This window comes from Arachis hypogaea, chromosome 19, assembly GCF_003086295.3.
Source record: "Arachis hypogaea cultivar Tifrunner chromosome 19, arahy.Tifrunner.gnm2.J5K5, whole genome shotgun sequence".
Classification (NCBI taxonomy): Eukaryota; Viridiplantae; Streptophyta; class Magnoliopsida; order Fabales; family Fabaceae; genus Arachis; species Arachis hypogaea.
Genome location: NC_092054.1, coordinates 157,581,386 through 157,594,377, shown reverse-complemented (window position 1 = coordinate 157,594,377; position 12,992 = coordinate 157,581,386). Strand labels below are relative to the sequence as shown.

Genomic DNA, 12,992 nt, shown 5'->3' with positions numbered 1-12,992 from the left:
CGTACAAGCCAAGCAACTGGACCACAGCCTGTTTTGGAGAATATACTTCAAATCTATTATTATTAGTCCACCAAAAACCTTAGCTTACTGAAGAGGACAAAAACTCACATGTAGACAACTTTCAATCACAACCATTGCTGCTCAATACAAGAATGTCATATATATTCTTTTTGAGATTTTGTTACTGTGCTTGTCCTTTAATTTCCCTAACAATTTTTTTTTAAGATTGTATAAATTAAGTTTAGTTTTAAAGAACTCATATACCATATGAAGAATTTTATAATATTATTCAATTAAATTTATGTATTAGATATTTTTTAAGTAGTGAATTTTATGGTTATTTTTAATAATGTGTTAATATTATTTTATATTGTTAATACAAGAAAATTAAATTCTATGAATATGATGTTTGAATATACATTTTTAGGATGTGTTATTCATATTTATTCTACTATTTCAATTACTAAATTAACTATATTTTATTATTAAAAAAAGAGCAATGCTAGGGGACCAGCAACATTTGTGATTGGTAGCCATCAACTAGTCATCAATGATGATTTGATGGTGTGAGATTGGTGTGAAATTTCATCCAATGGCTCACCTTTCTCTGCTGGTTACATGCTGGCCAAAATGCAATAAAATTGCTGGCTCCTAGACTTTTCCTTAAAAAAATATGAAATCACATGGATCAAGACGTTACATATCTCATAAAAAAATAATAGAGTGAATACCATCTCGGTCTTTGATAATTTTTTTTCAAAGATTATGAGATTTTAACAAAAAAAAAAAATATTCATTTTAGCTTTTATTCTTTAATGTTTTGAGACTAATTAGTTTCTATATTAATAATTTTTTTTTAAAATATACTTATGTGGTAGATTAATTACTAATATATCCTCTATTTAATTTTTATAAATAAAAGTAATTTAAAAATTACTAATATTTCTCAGTTTTATACTGTAAATTTAATCAATATATTTTAAAAAATAACAAAAAAATATTAGAAAAAACCTAAATGACTCTAACAATTATACAAAATAAAATGAGATTCCCAACAAAAAAAACTACCAATCCTAATTAATTTTTAATAGATAAATTAATAATTTAATATGCAACATAAATTTATTCTATTAATATAAAAAAAATATTGACAAATTGTCTAATCTGTCACATCAAATACTGAAAAGAGTATTTTTTTTAATTAAGAGTATCGTTATCTTTAAAAATCAAAAACCAAAAAGATATTTTTTTTATTAAGAATTTTATTATATTTTGAAATAATTGTCAAAACCGTTTAAGAATTTTTCTCAAAATAATAATATGTAAATGCATTGATATTAGGAGTGGCAAAGCGGGCCGGTCCGTCTCAACCCGTCCCGTCCCGCCTAGGCCCGCCCTATAAACGGGGCGGATCGGCCCGCTACGCCAACTAAAATGAGTTCAAAATGCTAGCAAATCCTGTTTTATGGCGGATTGACAGGTCGGCGGGTTAGCCCGCTTGACTCTCTTTTTTTTTTTTGAAAAATAAAATTCATTAAAATTAACTAAAAAATAATAATTAAAAAATCAACTACAAATAAAAATAATTAAATTATAATATATATTTTTTTTACTATTTTTTTTAATTTCTAATTTCAATAAAATTGTTCAAAATAATATTTGTCAATAGAACTATCTTTATTTTAAAAAATAAGTCACATAATTCGAACAAATATATAAAATTGTAAAATAAAATAAATAAAGTTAATAACTAAAAGAAGAATAAAAACAAAAACAAAAAAAAGTGTTTGAAAATTCTATAATTATTAATTTTATAATAGTAATCACTCTTTTATTTAATAAAAAAAAAGTAAAAATCTTCGGCCCGGCGGACCGGCCCGTCCCGCCAAAACCCGTCAATTTGGCGGTGCGGATTTGGCGGATTATTTTAATTTGGCGGGTTTCAAATCTTAGCCTAATCCGCTTTTTTTTAGCGGGTCGACCCGACAGATTTAACCCATTTTATCACCCCTAGTTGATATATACAACATTATATAAAAGGAATACACATTTTTTTTTCTTTTCTAACTTATTATCCAAGAAAAGATAGCTTTTGGGCAAAATTATATGATATATTTTTGAAGATAAAGCTCACAAATAATTTTCGTGGGTGTGGCAGACAATGAAATTTATAAGTACAATTATCTTTCTTTTTTTTTAGTCTAAAATATCATTATTCATGGGATTATATATGGAGCAAGAACGTGTCTGTAGTAAAGTTAAATGTAGATATTTTTTGCCATGAAAGCAAACGGAGGCTAGCAAGAGTATATTCATGAGAATCATTACACGTCTTTCGCACTTGGCAGTCATGCAAATTTATCAATCTTTTTTAATTATATTTTCAGAATGGAGAATGAAAAGGACAAACCCACTTGGGCCCATTCAGCACAAATTAAACCTCTTTTTCATTCCCTTTGGTCCATTCTTATCCTTCTAAATTAAGATCTATTAAAGATATAACTATTAATATTATTTTTTTATATTTTTAGAATTAGTAATTTGATCACAAGTCCAAAATTCCCTTAGTTTTGGCTATATATGTTCTTCAATCATGTATTAATTGTTTCATTATGGTTTGGGGAAATGTTGAAATCTTTAATCAAGCAGTATATGATTAAACGGTATCAGGAAACAAAATTCCATTTTTTGTTATATTTTGTACTTAAACAAATCTAATATAAATAGAGATTAAGGATCCAAATTCCAAGAGATCTTGTCCATTATGGGGAACAAAAAGAATTTATTGGGATATTTTTACATGGTAAATTAAGACAAGCAGGGTCCAATAGTCTTAAATTGTGCTTAATTTGGGAAGCACATTGGAAAATAAAGGGCAACCCTCAATTAACATGAGGCTAATTCAAACAATTCCTTGCACCATCGTCGCCCACATTAATCAATTCTATACAATATAGAAATATACAAATACAGCTCCTTTGACCATCTTTATATTTGTGTTGGCAAAGTGTGTAGCACAAACTGACCAAGAAATGAAAAGAAGAAAACAAGTATGTAGCACATTATAATCGTTTTTTTAATTCCGTCGTAATAAACATGAAAACATATGCTATCTTAGGTGTCGGGAAGGTTCTCATTTATTATTGTTATCTTAGTTTTTGTCTTTCCTCAAAAATCATAATCTAGTTTTCGCCTGAAATAATGGTTTAAATAAGATAAACAGAAAAGCGACATTTGGGCAATCCACATATGCATGAATGCAGCTAAGTTGGACTTCAATGAATCAATCAATTGCCTATAAAATCCAAATTTGATTCTAATGGCATGACATTCCTTTGTCTGACATGTAAATAGTCAAAGATATAATTTTGATTACATTGTCATATCACAAAGAATTTGATTATGACAATTAGCAAATTAATTTCTCAAAACAAGGTTCAGTTGATGATCTTTTTTTTTTTTTTTTGGCAGCCTATATTTCCAAAAACCCCAAATATTCAGATTGAAAGACTAGTACATGTGAATAAGCAGATTAAATTTACATTATATGCATATCTCGTAAATGTTACATGGAATTTGACATAACATTTGAAGGGAGGGAAATTGTAATGCTGAAGGAAAGACAGTTTCTCCTTCTCCCGTTTGGAAAATGTCAGATGAAAAAAAAAAATTATTAGCCTGACTGCTGGAGAAGACAATAATGGAGAACAACAACATTCAGTCTCCATAAAACTCGCGATCCTTCGGTGAAGTTATCTTCCCTCCTAATCCTGCCTTACGCCAAATCTCTGCAATATAAACTTTCCAGAAAATATTATATGCTGAAGTAAAGAGGATGTTCATACTAGAATGCTGTTTAGAAAACAAAGAATGAAGGATGCATATACTTCCTAAGTAACTGGTTCACTCTACGCCAATGAGTTATAGCTCAAATGACATAGTCTCTCCATACTCAATTAAGAGGTTGCGGGTTTGAGTCTCCTATTTTTGGTAAAAAAAAAAAAAAACTGGTTCACTCTACACAAGTCCAGAAGATTCATTTTCTATCTACTAGAAATGTAAAGTTAAAGTGAAAATTTTGTAGTTTGACCTAAAGAGAATAAATTGCTCAAGAGAGGTTGCATGAGTAACTCCCAATCATGCAACATCTAGGACTAGGAATCATCAAATTCTCAATGAGATTTTCCTTAGGGACACGTCCAATTTTCATCTATGGAAATCATTTCTAGACTATCGCACAAGTTCATTAAACATTTCAGAAGTCAATGCCTGCCCTAATATTTGCTTAGTGATCAGGATAGTTTTTCAAATTCCATCTTCTACCCTATATCTTGCTTGCATTAATATTTGCATCCCCCAAGGCTACAATGAATATACGAAACAATAAAAACATACAAAATAAACAAGTTATCATAACTGCATCAAATAAGCATGTTGCATTTTTTAATGTTGAAAAAAATAAAGAAATAAAGAAACAAAGAAAGAAAACTTACCTCGCTTAAAGTCCATCTCTTTAAAAAGATCTTCTTTCCATTTTCTTTTAACAAGTTCTTCTTTCCATTTTCTTTGTCTCTCAGAGAAGCTCGCCCTACAGGCAAAAACATTTTGAGTATACATGTTTGGGGGGAGGTAGATTAAATAAGGTGCCACTATCAATCCTGATACATACTTGACACTGAATGAACCTGGCTGAGCTTCATGAAGAGTCTCCTTTGATTCGTTAAGATCAGAAGGCTGGATTTCCTGCAAAGGTTGATTCGGTGCACCACCAAGTTGTGGTTGATATTTGTTATGACTCTTACTGCTTGAAACACTGGCACTACCAGCCATTGACAATCGTCTCCTAGCATGACTAGGAGATCTACCCTGTGATGTTGCATTTGGGATTTTCGAAACATCATTACTTGGTGCAATTGCAATAGGTGCAATGGCTGCATTTGAAACACTAAGGAATTCTTCAAAAAGAGGTGTTTGGAGTTTCTTCAGTTCAAAGGCCTGATGCAATTTATTCAAGAGGAAAACAATATTTTAAATTCTAACCAGGTTAGTTTTATAGAGAAAAGGCAGATAAAAATTAAAAGAAATAACTACTTAGTACAACTACAATGAAAGTAAACAAATACATTATAATTGTAGCAAAATAGAACCTTCTCATCCAGGAAGGCTTTAATTTTGGACTCGGTAACTTCATCATCATCTTCATCTCCTAAATGCTCACATGAAAATGAGAATTTATCCTTCACGTCAGGATATGGTTCAGCACCTGTCCTAGTTTCATTAGCAGCTTGAGCTGAAGACAAGTTCATTCTGCTTTCCTTTAAATTTAGATCTTCATCAAACTTGCAAGGCCAGTCATCCACAGGTTCACACATTGGATTGAAACTCTATTCCAGCCAACATATCAGCAAACTATTTAAGAACTAATCATGAAACATCAAATAAAGCAGACAAATGAAGAACTAACTCAGCACCTTTATATCTTCAGAAGTAGATAGAGATTTTGGTTTTACTGATGTGTCAACTAAAAAATCATCTTCATCATGTATCTGACATATGTCATCATCATTGCTGTCAGCTCTCTGGTAGTAATCTGCATTTAGAAAATTTTCAGAACACATAGTTGAGAGTCTTATGCTATCCAGTTGACAGACATCCTTCACGCCTGTGCAGGTTGATCCCCGAACAGAATCCAAACTGCAGAACCAGTATGGTATCCTAGTTAACGCTTTATATCTGAGAGAATTTTGCCAAACAACAGATGATATACTTACAAGTCTCTAGGTTTCTTCTCATGTGTTGCATTGCAAGAGTCCTGAAGTTGGAGATGTTAACAGTGAATTAAAAAAAAAAATTATGGTGTAAACATTGTATACATTATATAAGTTCACAGCAGGTAAACTAACCCTGATTGAACTGCATAACATCGAATGAGACTCGCGGTAATTGCAGGAGATGAAAGGATGCTGCAGATAATGGACTTCGACAGAATTACTATATTGGTTATGAAGGACAAGTTATGTTAAATGCAAACAAATTTGAGTGAATGCAATCATAATTGAAGATAAGTTAGCTGAAGGAGAGAAAAATGTGCAAATTACCAGTAGCAAGTCTGATGCAGAAGGCCTCAGATCTGGTTCCCTGCAACCAAAATTTGATCAGTAGTGATTAAAACATCATCTGATACTATATATTAACACTGTCCAGCTAAATAGCTAAATGTCAAATTGTATCACTGGACTTTTGTAAAACAAATGCAGTCAGCATAAAACACAGGGTATGATAAAACTTGATATGTAAAAGCATTATATGTATGTACTTGTGGAAGCATTTCAGCAAAAAGTCCTGTGCCTCGGCAGACAGATATTCAGGTATGGGTGGATGAGATTTAGTTGAACCAATGTAGTAAAGAGCAGAAGCCTGAAAGCAAGAGAAATCTGAGCTATGTAATAACAATGAATAAAGTCAAGAGGACCAACTTGTGGAATGGAAATAGGACGGATGGTCCATTAAGGGTCTAAGGTCCGGTTCGCTTTTATCTATTTAATTTACAAAGACTATATTAGTATGCTTGGTGGTGAGAGTTCAATTACATACCTCCTGAGGATACTGTTGACTCCATGGAGGTTTCCCTGTGGCCATCTCTATCACAGTGCATGCAACACTCCATATGTCAGTAGAGCTAAAAATCCACAAGTTAGAAGTATCCCAAACAATATATTGTTTCTTGTTAAAATGTTACGTCATAAGTGTATCCTATTTATCATATTCCTATAATTTTAGGTAAGTATATGATCATTCTGATAGCATTATTACTGATAAATGAACCTTACATTGTATGTCCTGTCTGTAAAATGACTTCAGGAGACATCCAATGCGGCGTACCCTTTATTGACTTCGTACCATTTATAGTTGCCTATATTAATTCACAAACTTCAGAAGTCATTGTCACGAAGTACACGAGAAGCTTGTAAGAACAATATTAATAATGTGAAGAATGTTATATTACCAGTTCAACAACTTTTTTGGATGCACCGAAGTCCGCTAGTTTGATGCACCCTTTGTTATCAACTAGAATGTTTGCACCCTATATTGAACAAACAACACTTTGAGTAGAAGCAGATAAAGAGAAAGCCTTTTAATAGTAAAAGCAAAGTACCTTAATATCTCTGTGAATAATCCCGTTATCATGAAGGTATTCAAGGCCCAGTAGAAGCTGTTTTGTATACATTTTGATAACCTGCATTTATATAAATAAATAAACAAATATATACAATAACCACTTACTGATTCAGGGAAGGATCCAAATTAAAAGTTTCAATCCATTTAAGATTTTATGAATTTCATAAGAAACAATCACTTACTGGCTCAGGGAATGATCCAAATTTCCCAAGGAGCGAAGAGATAGACCCACCGGGAACAAACTCCAGTAGAATATTTAAGGAATCCTCCTCTCTAGCGGTTCCCAAGTATCTCTACAATAAACAACAAAGACAACTTTTCCTTTCATTAATACCAAATTAGGCACCACAATTGGCATTCAGCATCACTATAATAATAAGATTACACTCACAACAATGTTTGGATGCTTAAGATTCTTGAGAAGCTTCACTTCTTCTTCAAGCTCCCGAATATTATTAGCCTGATATAAAAGGGGAAATAGCGTTGCCAGCTTAGCTTAGCTTAACAGAATGTCAGCGTTGTTCATAACAGCAAGTAATTATATTATCACAAATTCAAAAGCAAAAATTGGTACACTCTCACACAGTAATACGAAATCCTCTAAATCCTTACCTGAGTATTCTTCTTTGAAGCGCAACCAGGCGCAATCAAAACCTGAATTACCAAACAAGTTCCAAAAATGGTGTCAACAATTATGCAACAAAACGCAATCTTACATCTAACAGAAACAGATTGAAAACCAGGAGGGAAAGAAATTGTGACCTGTTTGACAGCAATAAGCTCGCCAGAGTCGAGATTCATGCCCATGTACACTCGACCGAAGGCGCCGCTGCCGATCAATTCGCCCTTCCGCCACCGGAAAGGAGGGGCGTCGTCGGAGCACTTGGGAGGTGTCGGCGGCGAAGGAAGACGGGGATGCTTGAGGCGGGGCTGAGAGAAGAGTCCGACGCGGGACTTGCGGATGGTGGAGCTGATCCGGTCGACGATTCCGGCGAATAGTCCATCTTCGTCGGTGGTGGCGGTGGCTGGCGGTGGAGTTCTGAAGACAAAGGATTGGCGAACGGAACCCAAGAAATCCTTCATCTGAGAGAGAGAATATTAGTACAAGTATTTGAATAGAATTATGTTCATTTGATTGAAGTGAGAGTGAGTGAGAAATGTGCCTGCAACACAAAATATGAACTATGAAATGAAAGAGGGAAAAACAAAAAACGGAAAATTCAAGGTCAGTTTTTTCAAAATCGATATTTGATGCTGCTGGATACTAACGGTAATCTCCCTGTTTTTTTTTTCGGTCAATGAGAGTGATTTAAAAGCGTGACAATTCCCGGAAATAGTGCATCTTGTCTTTGTCCGTATGGCCCAATAAAATAAAAAAAATCTAGCCCAATAAAAAGAAAGAAAAAATCTTTGAAATATTGCTACTTTTCCAATAGAATTTGAATTCTTTAAATTTTAGATTTTTACAGTAAAATAAAATCTTTTACCATTAGATATTTTATCTCTTATATTTTTTTTTATTCTACCTACAAAATAAATGATGATAGATTATATTTTATTCTCTAAAATAAAATTTAAAATTTAAAAGATCCAAATTCTTGACTGTAATAAAAGTATTTGCTTCATACTAACTCGCACCAAGTTTGAATCTTAGCCATAGTAGTTAGGTAGTGTGTGTGAGTATGTTGTACTTGTATGATAAATAGATGTTTATTTTAAGTGAAATGAAATATAGATGTAATAAGATATAGATTTACATGAATAAATATAAATACACAAAGCTAAGAATTTAAATCCCATTTTTATTAATAGTGTACTCACTAAATAAAAGTTGGATATACAATAATTAAAAGATTAAAATAAAAATTGTGATTCAAAATGGCTCCAAAATATATTATACTGTCACTCTGCCACACATTATTGTTTATTACTACTAATCCTTTGTGAAAAAAATAAACTAAAATAAATAAAATCTTCCAAGCTCCAAAACTTTTGGAACCAAAATATCTTGTTAGATTTCAGTAAAAAAAATGTCGTGTAAACGACCAATTTCCTTTTTTTTTTTTTAATTTTCTTTCCAATATATTGTCCGACTTAGCGTCATTAGTGACGGAAGAAAAAAACCCATACGTTTTCAATTCCCCAAAAGATAGATAGTCAACTCAAGTCAAATCCGAAGCTTGAATGATTGGATCTCAATTCTATGTAACCGTTTGCCCCTTTCCTTAAACACTTCTCTTTGGTTTTAACCTCATGGGTGTCTTTGAATCCCTCAAAGACAACTGCTTTTCCTTCACTTCGTTGAAATCTATATACCCTTTTGTCGAATTTGTTTAAAGTTTGTGTCTTGTTCTTGTTGGGTCTACTAATCTACTTGAGTGAGTTAGTTTGGGGTGGTTCTTTTTGAAGAAGATGCAACTTGATTTGGAATCCTTGTCAGAAGCTACTTCTGGTGCCATTGGATCCCTCGTTAGCACCACTGTGTTGTATCCACTTGATACATGCAAGACCAAGTATCAAGCTGAAGTTCAAGCTAAGCAGAACCGAAAATATAGGTTCCATTTGTTTAATCATCTTAACTATTTAGGTTTGTGTTGTGCATATTTGATGATTTTGCTGTGTCCAATGTAGGAGAATTTCTGATGTTTTGTGGGAAGCAATTTCTACACGCCAGGTTCTTTCATTGTACCAAGGCCTTGGTACGAAAAATGTGCAGTCCTTCGTTTCCTCGTTTATTTATTTCTATGGATACAGCTACTTTAAGAAGCTATATTTGAAGAAAACTGGAAATAAGAACATTGGAACAGTAGCAAACTTGCTTGTTGCTACTGCTGCTGGCGTCTCTACAATAGTCATAACACAGGCAAGTCATAATTGTAATTTATTTTCAGATATCAAATTTTGTGAGTTACACATGTTATGTGCTTGTTTATAATTCGTTTACTACTCTGGATTCTGGCGGAAACAAGATTGATAAGTTACAGCAATGACTAATACTTTGATAATTGGAGAACTGATATTTTGATTGGTGAAATCATTGCTTACTCTATTATGCACTCAATAAGCACAGCCTCTGCCATATGATATGTAACATTTGTTTGTACTTTACAGCCTCTAGATACAGCATCCTCGAGGATGCAAACAAGTGAGTTTGGAAAATCTAAGGGATTTTGGAAGACTCTTTCTGAGGGTACATGGGGTGAGGCATATGATGGTCTTGCCATATCTATTCTTTTAACAACAAATCCATCTATTCAGGTATCACTCTTTTTATACAAACGAAACCTAGAGAGGATTTGTTGTTCCAGATTAATCTTTACTAGAATACAATCCCCAAACTCAACAAGGATTTTTCTCCTCCAAAACAGTATACTGCATTTGATCAGCTGAAACAGAGAATACTAAAGGGCAAGATGAGCAAGAAAACAGGTACAACAAAGTCATCCCCGGAAGCACTGTCTGCATTTTCCGCTTTCGTGCTGGGAGCAGTTTCAAAATGTGCTGCTACATGCTTGACATACCCAGCTATTAGGTGAATGCTCGATTTTTGAATAATTTGACACTAGGCTAGAATTATTGCATGCTTTTATATAGTGCAAAAGGAGGAAAGAAAAAGCTAATTCAATTTAATGGATATATATGGCTTTTTCTAGGTGTAAGGTCATGATTCAAGCTGCAGATTCGGATGATGATAAGAGGACACCAGCCGAGAGGAAGGCACAGAAAACAATCTCGGGAGCACTATATACGATTTGGAGAAGAGAAGGCCTTTTGGGTTTCTTCAATGGATTGCAGGCACAGATACTAAAAACTGTTCTCAGCTCTGCATTGCTTCTGATGGTAAAGGAGAAGATCACAAAGTCCACATGGATTCTGATGCTCATGTTAAGAAGATTTCTGTCTGTCAATTCCCCCAAATTGAAGGTAGCTTGAATTTGTGATGAGTATATTTTTAACAATTCCTCATCCAAGAATATAATTAATATGCAAGAAATATTAGTGTTGCTTGTGGTTAAGATTGTTTCTGAAGAAGAAATATGAAAAATGAAATTTCATATTGAGTGTTGCTGTTATTATCTGTTAGTACTATGGTATGCACCTCCAATTGTACTTGTGATTTGAATGGCATAAACTAAACATCCAAGCTCAAAAATAATATTTTTTATGGTAACAATGCATTCTCTTCTATTCATCTCACTCAATTTTACAAAAACAAGTACAATACCGTAGCAACAGTTATGCAAGCCAAGGATCTCAAATTTTCACTAGAAAACCTGTCTTGTCTTATTATTTTTCATTTACCTTGACACAAAAAACACATTCTTCATGGAGGTAGATGGCCTTTTGACAGGTAACAAAATTGTAACAAAAATGCAACATTGTCAACAAGATTAGAACATTGGTTTCATCATAGGAAAATGCTAGCAACTAATAAGAGAAATGAGAAGTGATTCAATCCAATCTTAGAAATCAAATTAGTAGCAGCAGAACTATAGGGAGCAAAGTCTCCTGTAGGAGTGTTTGTGGTCAAGACAACAACAATCCAGTTATCCTCTGAACCAATGCCAATTCCTGTGAACTTTGAATCATTGAGATTATCTGAGTAAAGAGATTTTGTGAAATTTGTAAGAACCTTGGTTGGAACAAGGCCAGGAACACAAGCAGGCATAACTATTCCATCCCTTGTGTTGGAAATGGCCAAGTGGCATTTGGACAAAAGGTCAGGATAGTTTGAGAACTGAGGCTCTGTGCCTGGCACTGTGTTGGCACCTGTGGTGTTTGTGCAAGGCTGCTTCTTGAATTGATCAGCTATTTTATCAGCAAGGCAATCAGCATTTTCACTCTTTGTTAGAGCTTTTAAGTTCAGTGATGCTCTATACTTGTTGATTCCATCATAAAGAGTATCTTCTTCATCTGCAGCAGAATGAAACCCACTTAAGTTCCAAAAGAATTAGCCGATTCAAGAAACAACCATGCTACTTGTACACAAAAGATCAGCCACTTGTATAGAATACACATTGAAATACAAAATATACATTAAAAATGAATTTAAACAACACATGTAGTTATAGCTGATATCGTAACTAATTTTTTATATGCACATAGTATTTTGTTCAAGAAAAACTAGTTGAAAATAATATAAGAAAGAGGAGCAAAGTACTAACTAGCTCATTACTCACCATCATCACATTTAACTGGATTAATCGTTAAGAAAATGGAAGAAAGGAGAAGCGATAACAATAAAGGGAACTTTATTGGTGCCATTGTTTGCAGCTAAGGAAAGGTAGAAGAAGAACATACACTCCTCTCTATCATATCAAAAAGAGAGTGTCACATTATCCTTATAGATTCTCTATATTAATATACATGTGGTAATTAAGGTGAGCTTGATTGCAGTGGGTGCTTTACTGTTTCTTGAAGCAGAAGATAGAGTAGACGTACGCTATAGACAGCGTACTGACACTGATCAAGACATCACAACGTTAAGTAGTTAGTTACTAACTTTACGTATTAGTAACACTGGCAAGTGAGAAGTGACAACCTTTGTTTCAGTTTCAGATCATATGTCTATATATATGTATGTATGTGTACGTGTATGTGAGGACAGAGTTGTTGCGGAGTCTCTTTCCTCTGCATGCATGTATCATGTATGTGTATTGCTACATGTCATATTTGTTAATGTTGCAAGTACGAGGAAGGTATGAAATTGGTCCCACGTTAAAGAAAATAAAAAAGAATGAGAAGTTTATAAGATGAGAGACCCATTAAATTGGCATTTTAAGGTTTTGAGTTGGATGTGGTATCTTCACATC

At 33.4% G+C, this 12,992-nt stretch overlaps 3 protein-coding genes across 3 annotated transcripts; 1 reads left to right on the top strand and 2 right to left on the bottom strand.

Moving 5' to 3' along the window:
* Window positions 1-3,520: 3,520 nt before the first annotated feature.
* LOC112779199 (mitogen-activated protein kinase kinase kinase 3) lies at window positions 3,521-8,469 on the bottom strand. Its single transcript, XM_072226549.1, has 18 exons — window positions 8,343-8,469; window positions 7,942-8,262; window positions 7,792-7,833; window positions 7,571-7,639; window positions 7,362-7,472; window positions 7,157-7,237; window positions 7,007-7,084; window positions 6,831-6,913; window positions 6,595-6,679; window positions 6,317-6,417; window positions 6,099-6,138; window positions 5,904-5,963; window positions 5,772-5,812; window positions 5,472-5,694; window positions 5,148-5,384; window positions 4,670-4,995; window positions 4,494-4,588; window positions 3,521-3,788 (listed from the first exon to the last, which is right to left on the bottom strand). Exons 2-18 carry the CDS (start codon window positions 8,260-8,262, stop codon window positions 3,718-3,720), a joined length of 2,064 nt encoding a protein of 687 aa, XP_072082650.1. The 5' UTR covers window positions 8,343-8,469; the 3' UTR covers window positions 3,521-3,717.
* Window positions 8,470-9,143: 674 nt separating this feature from the next.
* LOC112776422 (peroxisomal adenine nucleotide carrier 1) lies at window positions 9,144-11,353 on the top strand. Its single transcript, XM_025820585.3, has 5 exons — window positions 9,144-9,734; window positions 9,811-10,042; window positions 10,291-10,437; window positions 10,548-10,711; window positions 10,833-11,353. The coding sequence occupies exons 1-5, from the start codon at window positions 9,592-9,594 to the stop codon at window positions 11,110-11,112; spliced, it is 966 nt and encodes a 321-aa protein (XP_025676370.1). The 5' UTR covers window positions 9,144-9,591; the 3' UTR covers window positions 11,113-11,353.
* Window positions 11,354-11,438: 85 nt separating this feature from the next.
* LOC112776423 (uncharacterized GPI-anchored protein At3g06035) lies at window positions 11,439-12,533 on the bottom strand. The gene is made up of 2 exons (XM_025820586.3): window positions 12,360-12,533; window positions 11,439-12,093 (listed from the first exon to the last, which is right to left on the bottom strand). Exons 1-2 carry the CDS (start codon window positions 12,442-12,444, stop codon window positions 11,588-11,590), a joined length of 591 nt encoding a protein of 196 aa, XP_025676371.1. The 5' UTR covers window positions 12,445-12,533; the 3' UTR covers window positions 11,439-11,587.
* Between the last annotated feature and the right edge of the window lie 459 nt (window positions 12,534-12,992).